General features: G+C 33.1%; 1 protein-coding gene across 1 annotated transcript in view; it reads left to right on the top strand.

The window, feature by feature from the left end:
* ASCC3 (activating signal cointegrator 1 complex subunit 3) overlaps positions 1–17,559 on the top strand; it is a 307,023-nt gene that overhangs the window by 132,320 nt on the left and 157,144 nt on the right. The window contains exon 14 of the mRNA XM_045843194.1: positions 9,595–9,729. Coding sequence (XP_045699150.1) covers positions 9,595–9,729 — 135 coding nt within the window. The remainder of the gene's footprint in view (positions 1–9,594; positions 9,730–17,559) is intronic.

Below are 17,559 nucleotides of genomic sequence, written 5' to 3'. Positions count from 1 at the left end.
CTGTGAAAACTGATCATTTTGAACACTGGAATTTTAGCACTCATTTATTCAGTGCCCACTCATGGGGTGACAGCTGGGAAAGTGATATGGGGGTGACCAGCAGACCTCAGAATTACCATATTTTGCCATGTGTAATGCACACATTTTGCCCAAATTTTTGAGGGAAAAATGATGCACATTGTACATGGGTAAGACTAATTCTGTATCTATATAACTGTTTTTAATTCTTTTACTTATGCTTATGTATTAAAATTGTAACTCTAGAAAGCAATAACAATATCCATATGCAAAATAATACCCTGGAATACCATAATGAGTTTTGTGTCTAAATATAAATAAATAAATAATTGAATTAAGAATTAAAAGGAGAGATTTTTTTCCTGCAAGTTTGGGCCAAAAACGTGGGTGTGTGATATACACGAGAGCACAATATGCATGACAGAATATGGTAGTAAGGCGTGAACTTGCTCTCAGGCAGCACTGATGATGGAATATAACTCAATGGGAAGAAAGCGGCTTTGGAATATCAAATCTGAGGCTAATTCCCTGTTCTTCCCTTGAAGGAATTACAAGGTATTGAAACTCTGAGCTTTAGTTTTCTCATCTGTAAAATACTAATAGAATTGCCTACTCAATTGTGTTACTAATAGTAAGCTAGGTGGCTATTCATGGCACCTAGTACTAAGCATAGTGCATAGTAAGCACTATTGATATAAAAATATTCTGGTATTTTATTCTTAGTCCTAGTAATTATTATCAACAGTGGTGAGACCTGTGCACAACTGGAGATAATACCAGGTATGAACAGAGTGGTATGGGAGTGATTAGTTTTCCCTGGAGCTATTGGAGAACTGGCATTAAAATGTCCTCAGGTGAAGTTGGCAGGAGAACCAATAAAGTAAAACATAGGTAAAGGCACGGAAACATGCAGATGTGTGGAGATTTTGAACAATGGGAAGAAAGATTTAAAGAGACGATACCCTAAACCAAATAATGAAGAAACTGGAATGTCATGACCTTTAAGTCAGGTAATTTGCTGACTTTGAGAGAGGACCCCAATTGATGTCCAGATGATGCTTTTCTTTTTTCTTTTTTTTGAGAGGGGTGAATTTCTTCCTTCCTATAGTTGTTCATGTAATGAATGACAGCTGCTTTGTTCATCATCTTCCCAAACTCCAATCCTGCACCATAGTAACTTACCCACTCTTACATTCTCAGAGCCTGTCCAGTAATTATTGGATGATCACAGATTCTTGGAGGAGCTAAATCAAGCACAAAAACAGCTAAAAATAAAAGGTAGTCAGTGATAAGTGCTTAAGAGAGGGGCATACAAATTCTTTGGATGTTCAGAAGAATAAAGTATCACATGTATCTGGAAGCATCAGGGAATATTTTATTATTTTAATTTAACCTTAATGTAGTAACATCCATCTCTCCCATGTAGTTATAAGGGTTTCTGTTGTTTTTTAAAAACATTTTGCAAACTTGTATGTATTTTTGTTCGTTAATTGGTTAAAAAGTTGTATTTTAGAAAGTTTAAATGAAAGTTTCCTTTATAAGCTCTGTTTCAAACAATCATAGTAACCCTCAAGGATACCTCTCTAAGTACAACCTTGTTCATCTGCACTCTTCGTAAAAATCAGAACCCTCTTTTCTTTTCTTTTACTAGCCACACCCTTTTAAAATTGTCCTGTCCACTGTCCTACCAGTTTACAATTCCAAAATCATCTTAAGGTTTTCCCTATGTTTTGTTTACCTTTTTATTTTGTACTTCCTTGAGTCATTTTTGATTATCATATCATGTTTATTACTTTGCAGAAAATCTCTATTTTTCCATGATGATGACCTTCTCTGTTCATTTTAAAATCTTTCCCTAGCAGAAAAATAATTTTCAAGTATCACTTTTAGTGTTATTATTTTTTAATCTGGAATGATTTTTTTCTTTATCTTGGTATATATTTAATAATGATATTGTGCTTTGCCTTTCTAGATATTACTGCTCTTCTGTCCATGTGTCTGTTTCTGCTAAAAGTCTGTATTCACCAGCATATAGATTTTCTCTCTTCTCTGAACCTTTGACTTCTGTACATATTCTTTTGAAATGCTATTATTTTCTTCTGCTAGAACATGTCTCTCTTTTCTTCTTAGTACATTTTCAGGTCAACCAAAAGATAAATTTGTCACTGAGTTCAAAAGTACCACCATAACCCTTATACCTGCATTGTTAAATATGTATCTTTAAATGTTTACCTTAACATCATAAACCTGTTAGCAATAAAATATATTAAACATAGTAGTACAGTATGCATTATAAATATATTATTATAACCTCATTGTTATCATTATTTTTCCTGTTCACTATAATTTATATATTTAATTATAAAGCTATTAAGGTATAGGTAATACAAACAATACAAGATAGACAAAGGAAATGTTCTTTTTATCTCCCTCCCATGCCCTTTACATTTTGCCAGGTAATTAACTACTTTGGTGGGTGTCTGCTCATACCTCTCTTTCTAAACACACACATTCTTTACACGTACACTTAGGATAACATTAAAGAAATTGTTCTCCAACTTGACATTTTTTCACATAGCACTATATCATAGGTATCTTTTCAGATCTTTATGTGTATGTGCAAGAGCAAAATTTAACTATTTGTATCTAACATTGAATTTTTAGAGCCACACTGTGAAGTACAGCATGTTTTTAATGTTTATGACTGTTTTCACTCCTTGTCTATGAATTTACCATAAACCAGAGGAAAGTGCTGACAGATTTATAGAAAAATTAACTGTTTCCATTCTTAATAAGATACCATAAACAAAATCAAAAGATAAAGCATAGATAAGAACAAAATATTTGCAATATAGGAAAAGGCAAAGCATACTGTCTTATACAAAGAGCACCTATACATCGATAAGAAAAAAATACCCAATAGTAAACAGACAATATGCAGAATAAGTTTAATGAATAGTCACATATACTTTGACTGAAAAGTTCCACTTCTACGAAACTATCCAACAGATATATTCACAAACATATGAAATGAATTGTGTACAGTCATTTATTACAAGATTGCTTTAAATAAGAAAAGATTGGAGACAACATAAATGCCCATCAAACAAAGACTAATTAAATAAATAATGTTATTTCTAAGTAATGGAATACTAAGCAAGTGTAAAAATAAATGAGGAAACTGTTTACTGATGTGAAAATGTCTTTAGATGACCTGAGTTTTCAGCATGCTGGCATTGGCAGGCTTAAATTAAAAATCTTGTGTAACTTGTAGTTTGCACCACAGATGACTCTTGGATTTATAACATACAGAATGAAACCTTTTAAAATTGCATTTACCTGGTAACACAGATGTAGAAATATGACCTCAGCAATAAAAGTTATTTTTGCATACATGCTCTTGTGGCACATGAATATATCTGAAATACATCTGTGGTGATAAACCTAATTCAAGGTATAAAAACAAAAAAAAATTTGACTTTTTTTAATTTGCCCAAACATACTACTTATCAAGACCATTCTAAAAGCACAGAGAATGGGTGAAAAAAGTGAGGAAATTAAGCAAAAAAAGAAAAAGAAAAAAGAAAAAAATTCTCCCAAAAACAACAGTGTGGTGATTATCAGAGGGAAAGAGGGGTCAGGATGGTAGAAGAGGGTAGAATGGGGATAAATGGTGATGGCAGGAGACTTGACTTGGAGTGATAAAAACGCAACACAAAATACAGATGGTGTATTATAGAATTGTATACCTGAAACCTATATAATTTTATTAACCAGTGTCACCTCAATCAATTCAATAAAAACATAAAAATGAATGATGAATGAATGAAAGAGTGAGTGATAAAAGCACAGAGAAGTTTTGTTTTTGTTTTCCAGTAACAAGGAATGCCTAACACAGGGTTCTCAAATTTTTAAAAGCACCAGAATCACCTAAGGGACTTGTTAAACCAGATTGCTGGGCAACCCCCTTAGTCTCCTCATCCTCAAGCCTCATTCATTAACACTTGCAAGAGCCAATTTCATATACTTTAGAACATAATTACTCATGTCTGTCAGGTTGTTGGATCTTTTCAGGTATTTCTTATGCTTCTTTCTTAGTGGAAATTTCTCAGAAAGGCTTTGAGTCAAGATTTCACCTTTAATATTTGGCCTCCTCCCTCCTATCTTCCAGTAATCTCAGGCTTAAATAGTCCTATTAATTTTTTCATTCCTAAACATATTTCCATAAATGAGGAATAAATACTTACACAGGTGTCATTTTAAAAGTCATTTACTGATGTAACCATTTAGTTGTTTAGACTTAATTAAATTTATTAGTGTTTATTAACCTTATAATGATGCTAATACTTACCAGCTCTGACAGAGGTTATCTAAGTTCCTGTACAAAAAGTATTAGCATCTCTTTAGAACTTGGTAGAAATGCAAATTCTTAGCTTGTCTGAGACCTACTGAATCAGAAAAGGAGGTAGAGGGAAGAAGTAGCATTTTTGTTGTATAACAAGCCTGCTCAATGATTTTGAATTATTCTAGAAGTTTGAGAGCCTTGCTTTACTAAATGTAATGTTTTCACTTACGTTATGTCCTTTGATCCTTATGGTGATCCTGTGACACTAGTAACTACCTGTGGACTGAATGAAGTACAGTCAAAGTGGTTAAATCATTTGTTCTGAGTTATAATCTATTTAATAATATTTCAAAGTAGAATTTTTGGTCTTTATCAAGTAATACATTCTTCTTTCCTTTGAATGCACTGAAACAATATCAGTTACTTAAGCATTCTGGTTTTTTTAAATGATCATTTGAGCTTTTACTCATGCATTACTTTTAATCAACATCTCATGTGACCAACACTTTTCTTGGCAAGTCAAATAGCAGGACCAGAGTTCAAATTCACATACTTCCTTTCCTAGTCCAGACGTGATTTTATTATGTGTATTTAAATTGAATTGCTTTTTAAACTAAAAATAAGTATATAAAATATTTTTAAATCCATTAACCTGACAAACTTTAAGTAAAAATATAAACAATTTTATAAAGCAATTAAAATTTACCAATGTATTGACTTGAATCTCCTGTTCTAACCTTATTTTAATGACACATGTTCATGTAACTGCTGTTCCGTTACCAACAGTGTTTTTAAGATTTATTTGGATTTTTTTGCCAAATGAAACAACAGTGTCCTTTCTGTTGTAATTTTCATGAATCTATTTAAATTAATTAACCAAATTAACAAACCATAGAATCCAGTATGTTTATTGAGACCCAAAAATTTTATAATGGCTTCTGTTGGAGCCTCTGCAAAAAATTTCTAATAAGAAAAACAGTTTATTTTACTAAACAAGACATGATGGATTCTTTAATAAAAAGAAATTGCTATTTTAAGTTGTAACTAATATTTCTTTTGGCTGCAGTAGAAAATAATTTGCAAAATGATAAGTTGACAAGTCAAACTGAAATAATTAATGAAGATTTAGGGTCATATTTTATTTTCCCTTATGTTCTTCATATCTGTTATTTCAACAGGATTTACATAATGTGGCATTTGAATAATGGGGAGTAAAAATTTAGTTGCATTATAAAAGCCTAGCCCATCTGGGAAATGATCTTGGGGCTATGCTATTTATGTAAAATACCTTAATATTTCTTGATATCATATGTATAAGTAAATTAAGATAGATTATTAGGGAAATTTTTTAATCTTTCTGGTGGTGGTTTTATATATGTTTCCTTTTAAACTTTTAATTTAGGAGAAGAAAATTAAGTTGGTGGTAATTATTAGTTTCACTCAATAGTCATCTCAGTAGAAGTTAGTATCTATACCCCACCCCTAGATATTCTTACTCAGTTGGTTTCAGTGAAGACCCAGAAATCTGTTTTAATAGATACCAGCAGTAATTGTGATGAAGTGGTCCTTGGGCCTTAGTAATAGAAATTTTTTAAAGAGAATGTACTTCTTCAGGCTAATGCACTAAAATTACCAAAGGTAAATACTCTAACTAATGTTATAGCTTCCTCCATCCAGACTGTACCCTGCTTCTGTAACCAGATCAGGCTGACTACTAGTGATTTTCTCACCATAACAGTAATGTTTCCATTTGGAACCTTGGAACATATTATTATGTGACTGGTGCTTAGTACATTGCATGGCACACAATAGGTACTGTGTAAATACCTTGGAATGAGCCCTGGCTGGTGTCGTTCATTGGATTGAGTGCTGGCCTGTGAACCAGAGGGTTCAATTCCCCGTCAGGGCACATGCCTGGGTTGCAGGCCAGGTCCGTAGTAGGGGGTACATGAGAGGCAACCACACACTGATGTCTCCTTCTCTTTCTCCCTTTCTTCCCCTCTCTCTAAAAATAAATAAAGAAAGAAACCATTTTAAAAAAATGTATTTCAAAAAATGTGTATTTGAATGGATGATTTAAGGAGACCCAGGAGCTCGATGTTTAACATTCCTGTGTTAGCCACACTCCATACATCTTTTGGGCCAGCTGCCTTAATTATGTGTACAGTTTCCTCCTTAAATTTTACATGTCTTTTAAAGACAGAGCCATTTCTTGTTTATTTTCATCTTTCTCCTTTTAAGAGTATTTCAGAGATACATGGCAGTAAATATTTATTAAGTGAAAAAATATATTTTTTGAAAAACGTAATCCCCCATACTAGATTCTCATCTCCATGAGATCATGAGCAGGGACCTTGCCTCTCTTTTTCACAGTAGTTTGCTCCAGGCTTGGTAGTGACCACGTGCTCTGAAATGTATGAATGAATGAAAAATAATAAAATAATAGACTTTATTTTAATTATGGTTTTAAACATTTAATGTTGAGGGTTAAGGAGGCTGTGTGTGATAAAATTTATTTTTATATAAGAAAAAAATCAGCCTTACACTTTTAAAAAGGAATTCACAGTTGAAATATCCCTACCTTTTGCAATAGACGGAATGATGGAATTTGACAGATTCTGAACTGGGGAAACCTTATCATGGCATTATGGTTAACAGACTTTTCTATCTCACTTAGTATTAAACAGCTTTTGTTAGTAATTATGAAAATATCACAGTGATATTAAACGACAGTCTCTTGACATCTTATGAAGTAAAGATGTTTCCCCAGAAAGCTAGAGAGTCTATCAAATCAACTTTTTTTAGTTGAAAATGAAGAAGACAGAAGAATATTCTAGTAGCTGTAAAACTTTTTGAAATAAATGTTATGAGTCTGCTCTTCAGAAATGTTCTTACCATATTTTTCAAAACACATTAGTATCAGCAAATAAGTTAGAGCTCTGACAGAGTGTGAAATTTCAAGCTTCATATCCTTAAAGACTATAATTAACATGTGAAATTTCTCTAGATAACTTGCCATACTATTTTATGTTTTATGAACACTGGGAGTTTTTTATCGAAGAGCTTCTATTATCCTTCAAATTATCTGCTCTCCTTTACTTTGATACACCCTAAGAGAATATTAGTTATTTAAGCATTTTAATTTCATGAATGATTATTATTTGAGATTTTACCCTTCTGTGGATATTAATCAAAATTCCATATGTGAAGCATACTCTTTGACAAGTTTATAAACATACAAGGTCTGTCCAGAGAGTGTTCAGCCATGTAATATGAAAAATGAAGATATTTATTGAACAAGATACAAGAAACATTGTACATAGGACAATGACACTTAAGTCCCCTTCAAAGTTGGCACCTTGGGACCTCATAAAGTTCTCCCACTCACCATCAGCTGCCCCACCGTATTTTTCTGAATCTCATCACTAGCCTGAAATCTCTTCCCTTTCAAAGGTGATTTTAGTTTCAGGAAAAGCCAGAAGTCACAGGATGCCAAATCTGGGCTGTAGGGGGACTGAGTCACCTGGGTGATTTGAAGTTTCACCAAAAATCTGTGCACGACACGTGATGCATGAGCAGGCATGTTGTGGTGGTGAAGCTGCCAGTCACCTGTTGCCCTTAACTGCAGTCTTCTGAGCCATCTGAATAGTTTTCCCAGAGGAATGTTCAAGCTCAACACAAAAACATGATGCAGACTCACTGCTCTACTCACTCAGTCATTTTGAATGCGATAGCCACACAGTACACATGCTCATTCGATAGCATCTGTCACCCGCACTGACTGGTATAGTGAAGTTGTTATTGTTCATGCATACATATTCTAGTCCACTCTCCTTAGCTACCCGGTTCCAACCATGTCGTGCAAACCATTCTTGCTATATTAACCATGGTTGGACTTTTTCCATACAGACTTTGTAAGGTTACTATGGGTTAATTATATAACATGTGCTCTATATCTGTATCACTGTATCTCATTCCTGGTCAAATCCCAGATCTCCTTCACCTTTTAACTTTTGTGTTAGTTCTCCAAATCATCTTCTCTTTTATTATAGCAATTAGTTACATATCCTCCTAAATATGCAGCCTGCAAATAACACCAAAGCTCCAGCTTCTAGGAAAACATAATTAACAGAATATGGGGAAATACTGGGAAGAAGAAGCAACAATTAGGAACTTGACGATGCTGAGCCATAAAGGGAGTGCCATGTGACTCCAGAGAGATTTAAAGGTGTCAGTTTCATTGGAAGCTGTGGCTAGAACTGGTCTCTAAGTCATGCAAAGCTCCCATACCAACACTCCTTAGATTGTCTGTTTCAGTTTGGTAAAAATGTCAGTTATCTAAAGATATGTTTATTTATACCATAAAAAATTGAAAAAGATCTCTCACCCATATGAAAGAATAAAATTATTTTTCACCACAGTAATGGCTCTTTGGGAAGGCTGGGATTGAGCTGAATGTGGGAGAATTGAAGGAACAAAAAAGGAACAGCAAGAGGAGAAAAGGCAGATCCTAACAGGCAGCAAATACAGGATGCTAATTGCTCCCTTGTTTATTCTCTTCAGTCACCTTTAACATTCTGCCTGGTGACTGTCCCTGAAAGTACTCTTATCTATGTCTCTTTGACAAAGAGACACAAGACTTTCCCCTCATTCCAATTTCCAGTCACTTTGTACATAATTCCACAGGAAGTTTTACCACAATAAAAAATTCCAAACACCTCTAGAAACATTTGCATTTCCAGTAGTCCCCTAAACTGTATTTTTAATGGTTGTTCTTAGACATGATTTTGTCCAAGAAAAAGGGTTCTTTACTGTTTTCAGTTTCTTTAAACATGTTTATGATACTGGAAATTCCATTGACTGTGGAGAAGTAAAGCTCTCATATTTTTTATATTCTGTCCCCATAATAGGTGATTGTGAAGATGCATCATGTCCTCAAAAGAGAATGTGCACAAATTAAACTCCACATTTTATATAACCCACTAATTTCATTTCTAGTATCTGCCACTTTATAGGCTAATAAATAAATAAATGCATGTTATTGAATTTTAGTTAACTTGCCTTTATCCTATGGGTATTTTGTTCTAAAATTAGGAGATGTTGGAGAGTTTGTAAACTGGGGTTTTATTTTGAAAAATTAATAGTTGTTTGTATTCAGTGATTTTCAGACTAGTATTAAGCCATCTTTTAATGAATTTGAATATTAAATAAGTTGCTTTGCTTTATTTTAGGTGATGGTGTTTGTACATGCTCGAAATGCCACTGTAAGAACAGCTATGTCTCTAATAGAAAGAGCAAAAAATAGTGGCCAGGTTTCCTGCTTTTTACCTACACAAGGATCTGAATATGGACATGCAGAAAAACAGGTAGGGGACAAATAACAGCAAGATACAAGAACTAAAGCACATAATGTGCCAGATATACCAGGTATTTTATGCATGAAAGATCCATGGTGTTCAATTTCTAAGAAACTAATTTTACAGATTTTTTTATGTTATAATCTTGACTTCTTTCTTGACTTAATTAATGGTCTTTCAAAGGATCCCAATGCATGTGTTCAAGTATATCTTCTGTCTAAATGTTTTAATTGTAGTGTTTAGTCCTGCTCTTTAAAGTATAGTTAAAACATAAAGGACAGTTAAGTTTTATAAAATATGTTAACATCTATATATTTATCATTGTTCTTTTAAAGAACTAATTGACAATTTTTAAAAAATTTACCACCTTTAATTTCCTTGGGTCAGTATGGACAGACATACCTACATAAAAGCTCTTTTAAGAATGTAAGTGTTTGACACCAACAAATTTAAGACCAACTGCAAGGCTTTTCAGTATGTGCTCAAAGGACCTGAAAAGCAAAGGTCCTCAATAGAAATGCAGAAACTCAGGCCCCGCTCCAGTTTTACCAGATTATAATCTGCATTTGAACTTGATCCCCAGATGATTTTATGCCCATTACAGTTTGAGACATACTTCCATAGGTAATTTGGGTATCCTGAGATTTATAGGCTTTATTTAATTATATCAAATAACATTTAAGATCACCAGTGGGCAAACTACAGTCCAAGAGCCAAAGGCAGTCACCTATTTCTGCAATTAAAGTTCTCTCAGAAAACTGCCAGACCCTTTTCTTTTTTCTGTGGCTGCTTTTTTTGGCAGGACAAGGGAGGAACTGAATACTTGCTATGAGACTACGTGGTTGGTCCACAAGCCTAAAATACCCTGACCCTACGCAGAAAAAGTTGGCTATGATTTATAGCTATGAAAATAAATTTTCAAATAAAAAATTCTGAACATAAAATGATACTGACTTTACAATATAATATTTTATATGCAATAAGATTTCACTGTTGTTTACTGAGCAGTTGCTAGATGCCAGACGTTGTTCTATGAGCTTTCATATTTTTCAGTCAATAAAATGTATTTAATTGTTATAATTGCACTGTAAATTCTACCTCTTTTAATGATATTTTAAATTCTGAGTATGATAATCTGATGCCAGGGGTGAATGTCAAATTCTCTCTCAATTTAAAACTATAAAATGTATTCTTTTTCTTCATTTTTTCATATTATGAGATTTCTATTCTATAATATTTATTAAACAGCTTTGTATCTTCCCATTATGTACTAATTATGAATTTATGAGAGTCTTTGAAAAGTCAGGTTGGCATTCATAAGCCTTAGTCCGTTTCTTTGGAAATACAAAGCAAGTCTATTGTGTTTCAAAGCCAAGCCTAGAGAGCCACCTTGTGGACATCTGGTTATTTTATAGCTCTCTATTCTGAGAGCTATCACTGTTCTAAATAAAGCAGGTTTATTACTTTATTGTTATAATAATGTTTAATATTTATCAGGTGTTCATTAGGGCCAATGATGGTTTCTGTTACTGTATATAACTCAGTTCTCACAACAACCTGTGATGTAGGTTTGTATTGTTATCCCTTGATATAGCATATATGTAAGTAATTCAGATATAAAATATTCTAAAGCATATAGAAATAATTTACATAGAGAATTTTTCAAGTAATTGGGACAATATGATCAAACACAGATTCACAGATCACTATGCTGAAAAAAACATGAAGAAATAGAAAGTTTTAATATAATTGGGTAGATTTGAAAATCTGTAGTTATTTTTATTATAACTTTTGGTATTTTATTGTACTTCATTTTTATCCAATTTAACTGTTATTATTGGATTTTTTTAACAAGAATGAATTCCACAATATTTATTAGTAAATACAGGAGCATTTTTCTGTTCACCATTATATTCCCAGCCTTTTATACAGTATTTGGCTGATAGTGGGTACCCAAAAATTACTTTTTCTTTTTGCCTTTGTACTTATGAGACGAAAAGTGTAAGAGATGTTTGCACTTTAATTTTGTCATGGTCAGCACCACTATTGTTCCTTTGAAGATTCGTATCCCCATTTTACAGATAAGGAAACTGAAACTGGGTGAGGGAGTCATTTCCCTGCCGCTCCCATGTAGTGAGTTAGTGCAGCCATGATTTGGGCGAGTCTCACTGCAAAGTCTACACTTTTCACTGCCTGTCTTTCTGTTTCTTCTTCCTTTTATTGAATTTACTGTGATGACACTGGTTAACAAAATTACACAGATTTCAGGTGCACAACCCACAACTCATCGTCTGTACACGGTTCTGTGTGTTCCCAAGTCTGACCTCCGTCTGTCATCATTTATCCCCCTAAACACTCTTCCATCAAAAGCAAGTAAAAAATACAGTGTGGGATTTTTTAAAGGCTTGAGGGCTTTGAGTCATTTTTTTTAATAAAAGGGAGGAATATTTTTTAATCATAGCCATATTCCCCATTTCTCCTAAAGAGATATTCAAAAAAGTGGGCCCCTCCACAGTGGATATTATTTTATAACAAAAGATAAGGTAATCTTCCTGAATGTTTTCTCACATGTTCAGAATTTTATATTATAGTTCTGGTTCTGGTTGTGTATGTCTTCCTATTCTTTGAAGCACTCTTTGAAGTTGAATGGTATTAACATTCTAGCAATTCTGAGGAAGCTATTACCATGATGGTAGGGGATATTTCTTCCCACGTTTTTGAAAAATGGGAAATTAAGTACTCAAAACATTAAAATAAAATTAGGAGGTAATTTTGCTATGGTCCTACATAGAAATTTAGCCTCGTGGGTCCTGTTAATGGAAATATAACGGAATCCCTACTGTGTCCCTGTGATACTTTACCCCTACTTATTTAATAGAAGCATCTTAAGTCCTGACTTACCAAATAAGGTTTTTTAAGGCATTTCTTCACAGTTTTAACACACTATAACTTTATTTGTATAAATAATAAATAAAACTGCATTAAGGAATTGGAATGCCCCTCCCTCCCTCTCTCTCTCTCTCTCTCTCTGGACATTATGTGTGATGTGTGTAAAAAGGATATTTCTGTGCTTTATCCACAACTTAAATGAGTCTTTTCTTTCTAGTAAGTGAAAATTATACTTCAGGGCACCTCATGTTATTTTCATCTTTACTAACAGTCATCCCTAGGTGAAAAACCTGCCATATTTTCAAATTGTCCACTGAAACAAGAAAATAGGGAAAGAAAAAATGAAATATCTAGAAGTAGCTTAACCTGAAGAGATGGAGTATATAGGAATTTCAGACGAGGCCCTCAGCAAGAGGGCACATTAACAGAAAGCTCTAATCGTGACTTGACCACTAGAAGCCCTGTGTCCTTAAACACCTAAATATTTTGGAAGCTTTTTCTTCTATCAAATGGAATAACAATGGGATAAATAACATCTGTTCTAGTAGTTTACTATGATAAAGAAATGGAGTGATATATGAAATTATTTTGGAAACTGGCTGAACAGTTACAAAACTTTACATATATTATAGAAATCTACTTTTAGAATATATATATTAATAACTAAATATTAAAATGGTGGAAGGATAACAAGCAATATGGATAAATTTTCCTAATTTACCCTGCATATTATTACTTTCTACTTCTCCAACAAAGATACTCTCAAGAAACCACAGTTTTCTGTGAAATTGAACATGCTTCAGGGGAAAGTAGCAGCTTACATTTACAGAAGTAACTATATCAAATTGAATGAATATTTAAATTACACTGTTCAAATTCTGTTTCACTCAAGATGTAGGCAAATACATTTTTATACTTAGGTACAGATTTTTTAGAGATTTTAAATATTCTAATGTGAATGTGAGTGTTTCCATCTTCCCACCCGCCACCATACTTCCCTGGTTTATGAATTTTTGTACATATATTAGTAATGTCAAGAGGTTTTTCTTCTTTTAGCTAGAAATGATCAATCATACAATAAGCCTCATGAATGCAGTTAATAGAAGTAAGTATCTATTAAATCAGAAAACTGGGAAAACCCCAATAATAATATGTATCCTCAAAGCTACCTTAAAGTATCATTGTATGACTTTGTATTACCTACATCTACCAACCATCTCCTTGTTTTCATAGATGAGATTTCACCTTTGCCTAATAATGGAATCTGGCTTTGATACAAGTTTTCTGATCATGTTGATAGCTTTCTTTATTTCTGCCTTAGCAGCTTAACAGTATCAGTATAGGCCAAATAAAATTAGAATTTCTTCCTGCAATAGAAGATACCTGTTAAATAAAGACTAGCAGGTGTCTGATAGCCCCCTTCTCTTATTTTTTACTTTAAATATGTGCAAAATGTTATCTTCTCAGAGGTTATTTTTTCCTTCACCATATCAACCTTCTTTCCTTTTGGAGGATAATATAGCAATTTTACTGTCTTTTGTAATCAAACAGAAGTAATGTCAAAAGTGCAATATTGTTTTAAACAGAAAATTAAATTAAAAAATGGAACCATGTTTTTAATTGAATTTTTGGAAGCTTCACTTACTGTTTTCAAAGGGAAGTAGCCTCTCAGAATAAAGGCTGTGGATCAAGGCACACCTAGACATTAATCTTCATTCAGATGCTCTAACATAGACTTTTGACTTTCTCAAGTTATAATTTACTCATATACAAAGTGACAGTGATACCTATATCTTAAAATTTTTGTAATAAATGAGGCAACATAGATCTTTTCTGACATATAGTAGACACTGTAAATAGTTACATATGACCTTTAAAGGGCAGAAAAGGACAGCTTTAAAGAATATTTGCTGTGATCATGTTAAAGTTAAGGCTTTAGGACAACAAAATATAATATATTGAATTGCCAAAGGCAGTAAACAGGTTGGGAGAAATGTCAGTAAGGGATACAACAGGATAGTTAATACACAAATCTCTAGATGTGTTCTTGTTTAATAACCAAAACAATAATGAACTTTCTAGTAAGTTTAATAACCAAAAACCATAATGAACTTTCTAGTAAGTAAATGAGCAAAAAGAAGAATCAATTCAGGTAAACAAACTGTTGAAGAAAATAATTAGTATGTAAAGTCATATGAATAATGGACTATATATACTCTTAAACCCAATAAATCATCAAAAACTAAGGTGATGATGTCCAATTCTGAAGGTGATTTGAGGATTTGGCACAGGATTGGATGTCCTATGGCAATGATCAATTCAGTCATTTTAAAAAACATTTTGGTATATATTTTAAGAACCAAACTTTTTTCCACATTCTTTAACCTTGAAATCCTAAACCTAGGAATCTTTTCAGGAAACATTAAAAGAAAAGTTAGTATGTACCAAGAGTTCTGTTCCAACACATTATTTATTATGAAGAAATATTGAGACAGCATAAATATCCAACAATAGGACAACTTTAAAGTAAACTATGGATAGGCTTTCAATTAAATATTATGTACCTATTAAGAACAATGATTTTAGAGTATATAAGATATCTAATTCTACATTAATATGTCATTTTTAATGCAACTGATCAAATGTCCCGTGCCACTGAAAATAAGCAGCCAAACAAGGCAGAGTCTGTTAGCTTTTAAGACACATGCAGCCTCACAGAGGATTTAGAAATGCATATATAAGTAAAGCAAAATGTGATGACATGGGAGAACAAAAAGTTCAATGGAAACAAAAAAAAATGATTCAAACCAGTGCTTCTGTATTTCAATATACAGCAATTAGTGTCATGAGTATTCCAAGGAAAGGAGAAAGAGAACCTGGGCAAAAGAAACCACTGGACATATTTGGAAAATGAAGGTGTTCTGTTTTCACTAAAATGTCAAGTGCATGTAGATTTGGTCAGGATGTAGAGGACCTTAAATTACGTACTAAGAGTTTGGACTCCATAAGCAGGGAGCTATTGAAGTTCGTTGGAAGAGCCAAGTTTTGTGACCAGAATTTAAGTACTGAAACATAGGATTGGTTTTCCTCCAAGCAGGGGAAATTCCCATAGCCAAGGTGTTCATTTCAATACAGCTAACGTATGACTCACTGGGTGAGATTCTTTTTAACCTCAATTTAATTGAGAATAATTGAACTACATCCCATATAAATTTAAGGTGCACAACATGATGATTCGATTTATATATACAGTTCACCCATGAACAATGCATGGGTTAGGAGAGGTGACCCCCCACCTCATGCAATCAAAAATTCACATATAACTTTTGATTGCCCCAAAATTTAACCATATTTGTCCCTTGGTATCCCTGGAAGATTGGTTCCAGGACCCTGAAGATACCAAAATCCAGAGATGTTCAAGTCCCTCATATAAGATGGCATAGAACACAGCTGGCCTTCTGCGTCTGTGGGCTCCCAACTGCAGATCAAAAATACTGTTTTCAGTACTGTTTTCAATACTGTTTTGAATCCATGGATACAAAACCTGGGGATACGAAAGGCTAACTGTACCTTTATTGATAAAAATCCACATGTAGGTGGACCTGTACAGTTCAAACCCATGTTGTTCAAGGGTCAAGTGTACTGTGAAATGATTCCACACATAAGTGTGATCATTTAAGTTTTGTCTTTTTCTGCTTAACTTATTTTACTTAACATAATTCCTTCAAGGTCCATTCATGTTGTCACAAATAGGAAAATTTTCTAGATTTTTATGGCTAAATAATATTCCATATCTTTATCCACTTACATTGTTTCCATGTCTTGGCTATTGTAAATAATGCTACTGTGAACATAGGGGTGAAGGAAGGTATCTTTCTATTAATGTTTCTCCTTTGGATATATTTCTAGAAGTAGTCCAATTTGGGACCATATGGTGGTTCGGTTTTTAATTTTTTATGACCCTCCATTCTATTTTCTGTATTGGCTGTAGCAATTTACAACCCTACAGATAGTGCACATTGGTTCCTTTTTCTGTACATCCACACCAGCATTTGTTGTCTTTTTGATGTAGGCCAATCTAACCAACATGAGGTGATTTCTCACTGCGCTTTTAATTTGCATTTTCCTAATGACTAGTGATGTTGAGTGTCTTTTCCTATGCCTGTTGGCCATTCATATATCTTCTTTGGAAAAGTATCTATTCAGGTTCTTTGCCCTTTTTTAAAAAATTGATTAGTGAGGGGTTTTTGGTTATTTTATTTATTTATTTATTTGTTGTTTTGCTTTTGAGTTGCATGAGTTTTTTATGTATTTTGGATATTGAATGTTTTGACAATATTTTTTTCCCATTCTGTCATAGCTTGTCATTTCATTTTGTCAGTGGTTTCTTTTGCTTTGCAGGAGCTTTTTGGTTTGATGTAGTCCTACTTGTTTATTTTTTATTTCATTGCTTGCGCTTTAAGTATGATTTCCCAACATAATTACCAATAGCCATGTCAAGGAGCAACGAGCATAGAAAGTGTCATTAGAATTTTATTCTTTCTTCTTTTGTTATTATGTTTAAGTATATTTTGATTGCAGTTATTTTTGTTCCTGTGCTTTAACATATATTTTAGAGGTGTGGAATAAATTTTTTTACAATGAATTTATGTATCTTGTTAAGGAACCATACTGGTTTGGAAAAGTATATTAATTGGAATATTGTTGCTCTCACATTTGGAAATACCTTAGTAGGAGAATCACTTTAAAGTTACATAGATTAAATAAGTAAGGTCATTAAACATTAGTGATGCAGAGATTTATATTGATAAAGCTCAAAATTGCATTTCACAAGGTGATTATTTTTATTGTATTTCAGCATTTATTTATTTGCCTGTGTTAGCATGTAGTATTTTCAGCTACCTTCTATTATTATAAAATATTGTAGTAGTAAAAAAACATAGACATGAG

The sequence above is a fragment of the Phyllostomus hastatus genome, unplaced genomic scaffold (assembly GCF_019186645.2).
Source record: "Phyllostomus hastatus isolate PE091 unplaced genomic scaffold, TTU_PhHast_1.1 phas_contig_40, whole genome shotgun sequence".
NCBI lineage: Eukaryota > Metazoa > Chordata > Mammalia > Chiroptera > Phyllostomidae > Phyllostomus > Phyllostomus hastatus.
Note: the sequence above shows the minus strand (reverse complement) of the source record. Positions and strands in the feature narration are given on the sequence as shown.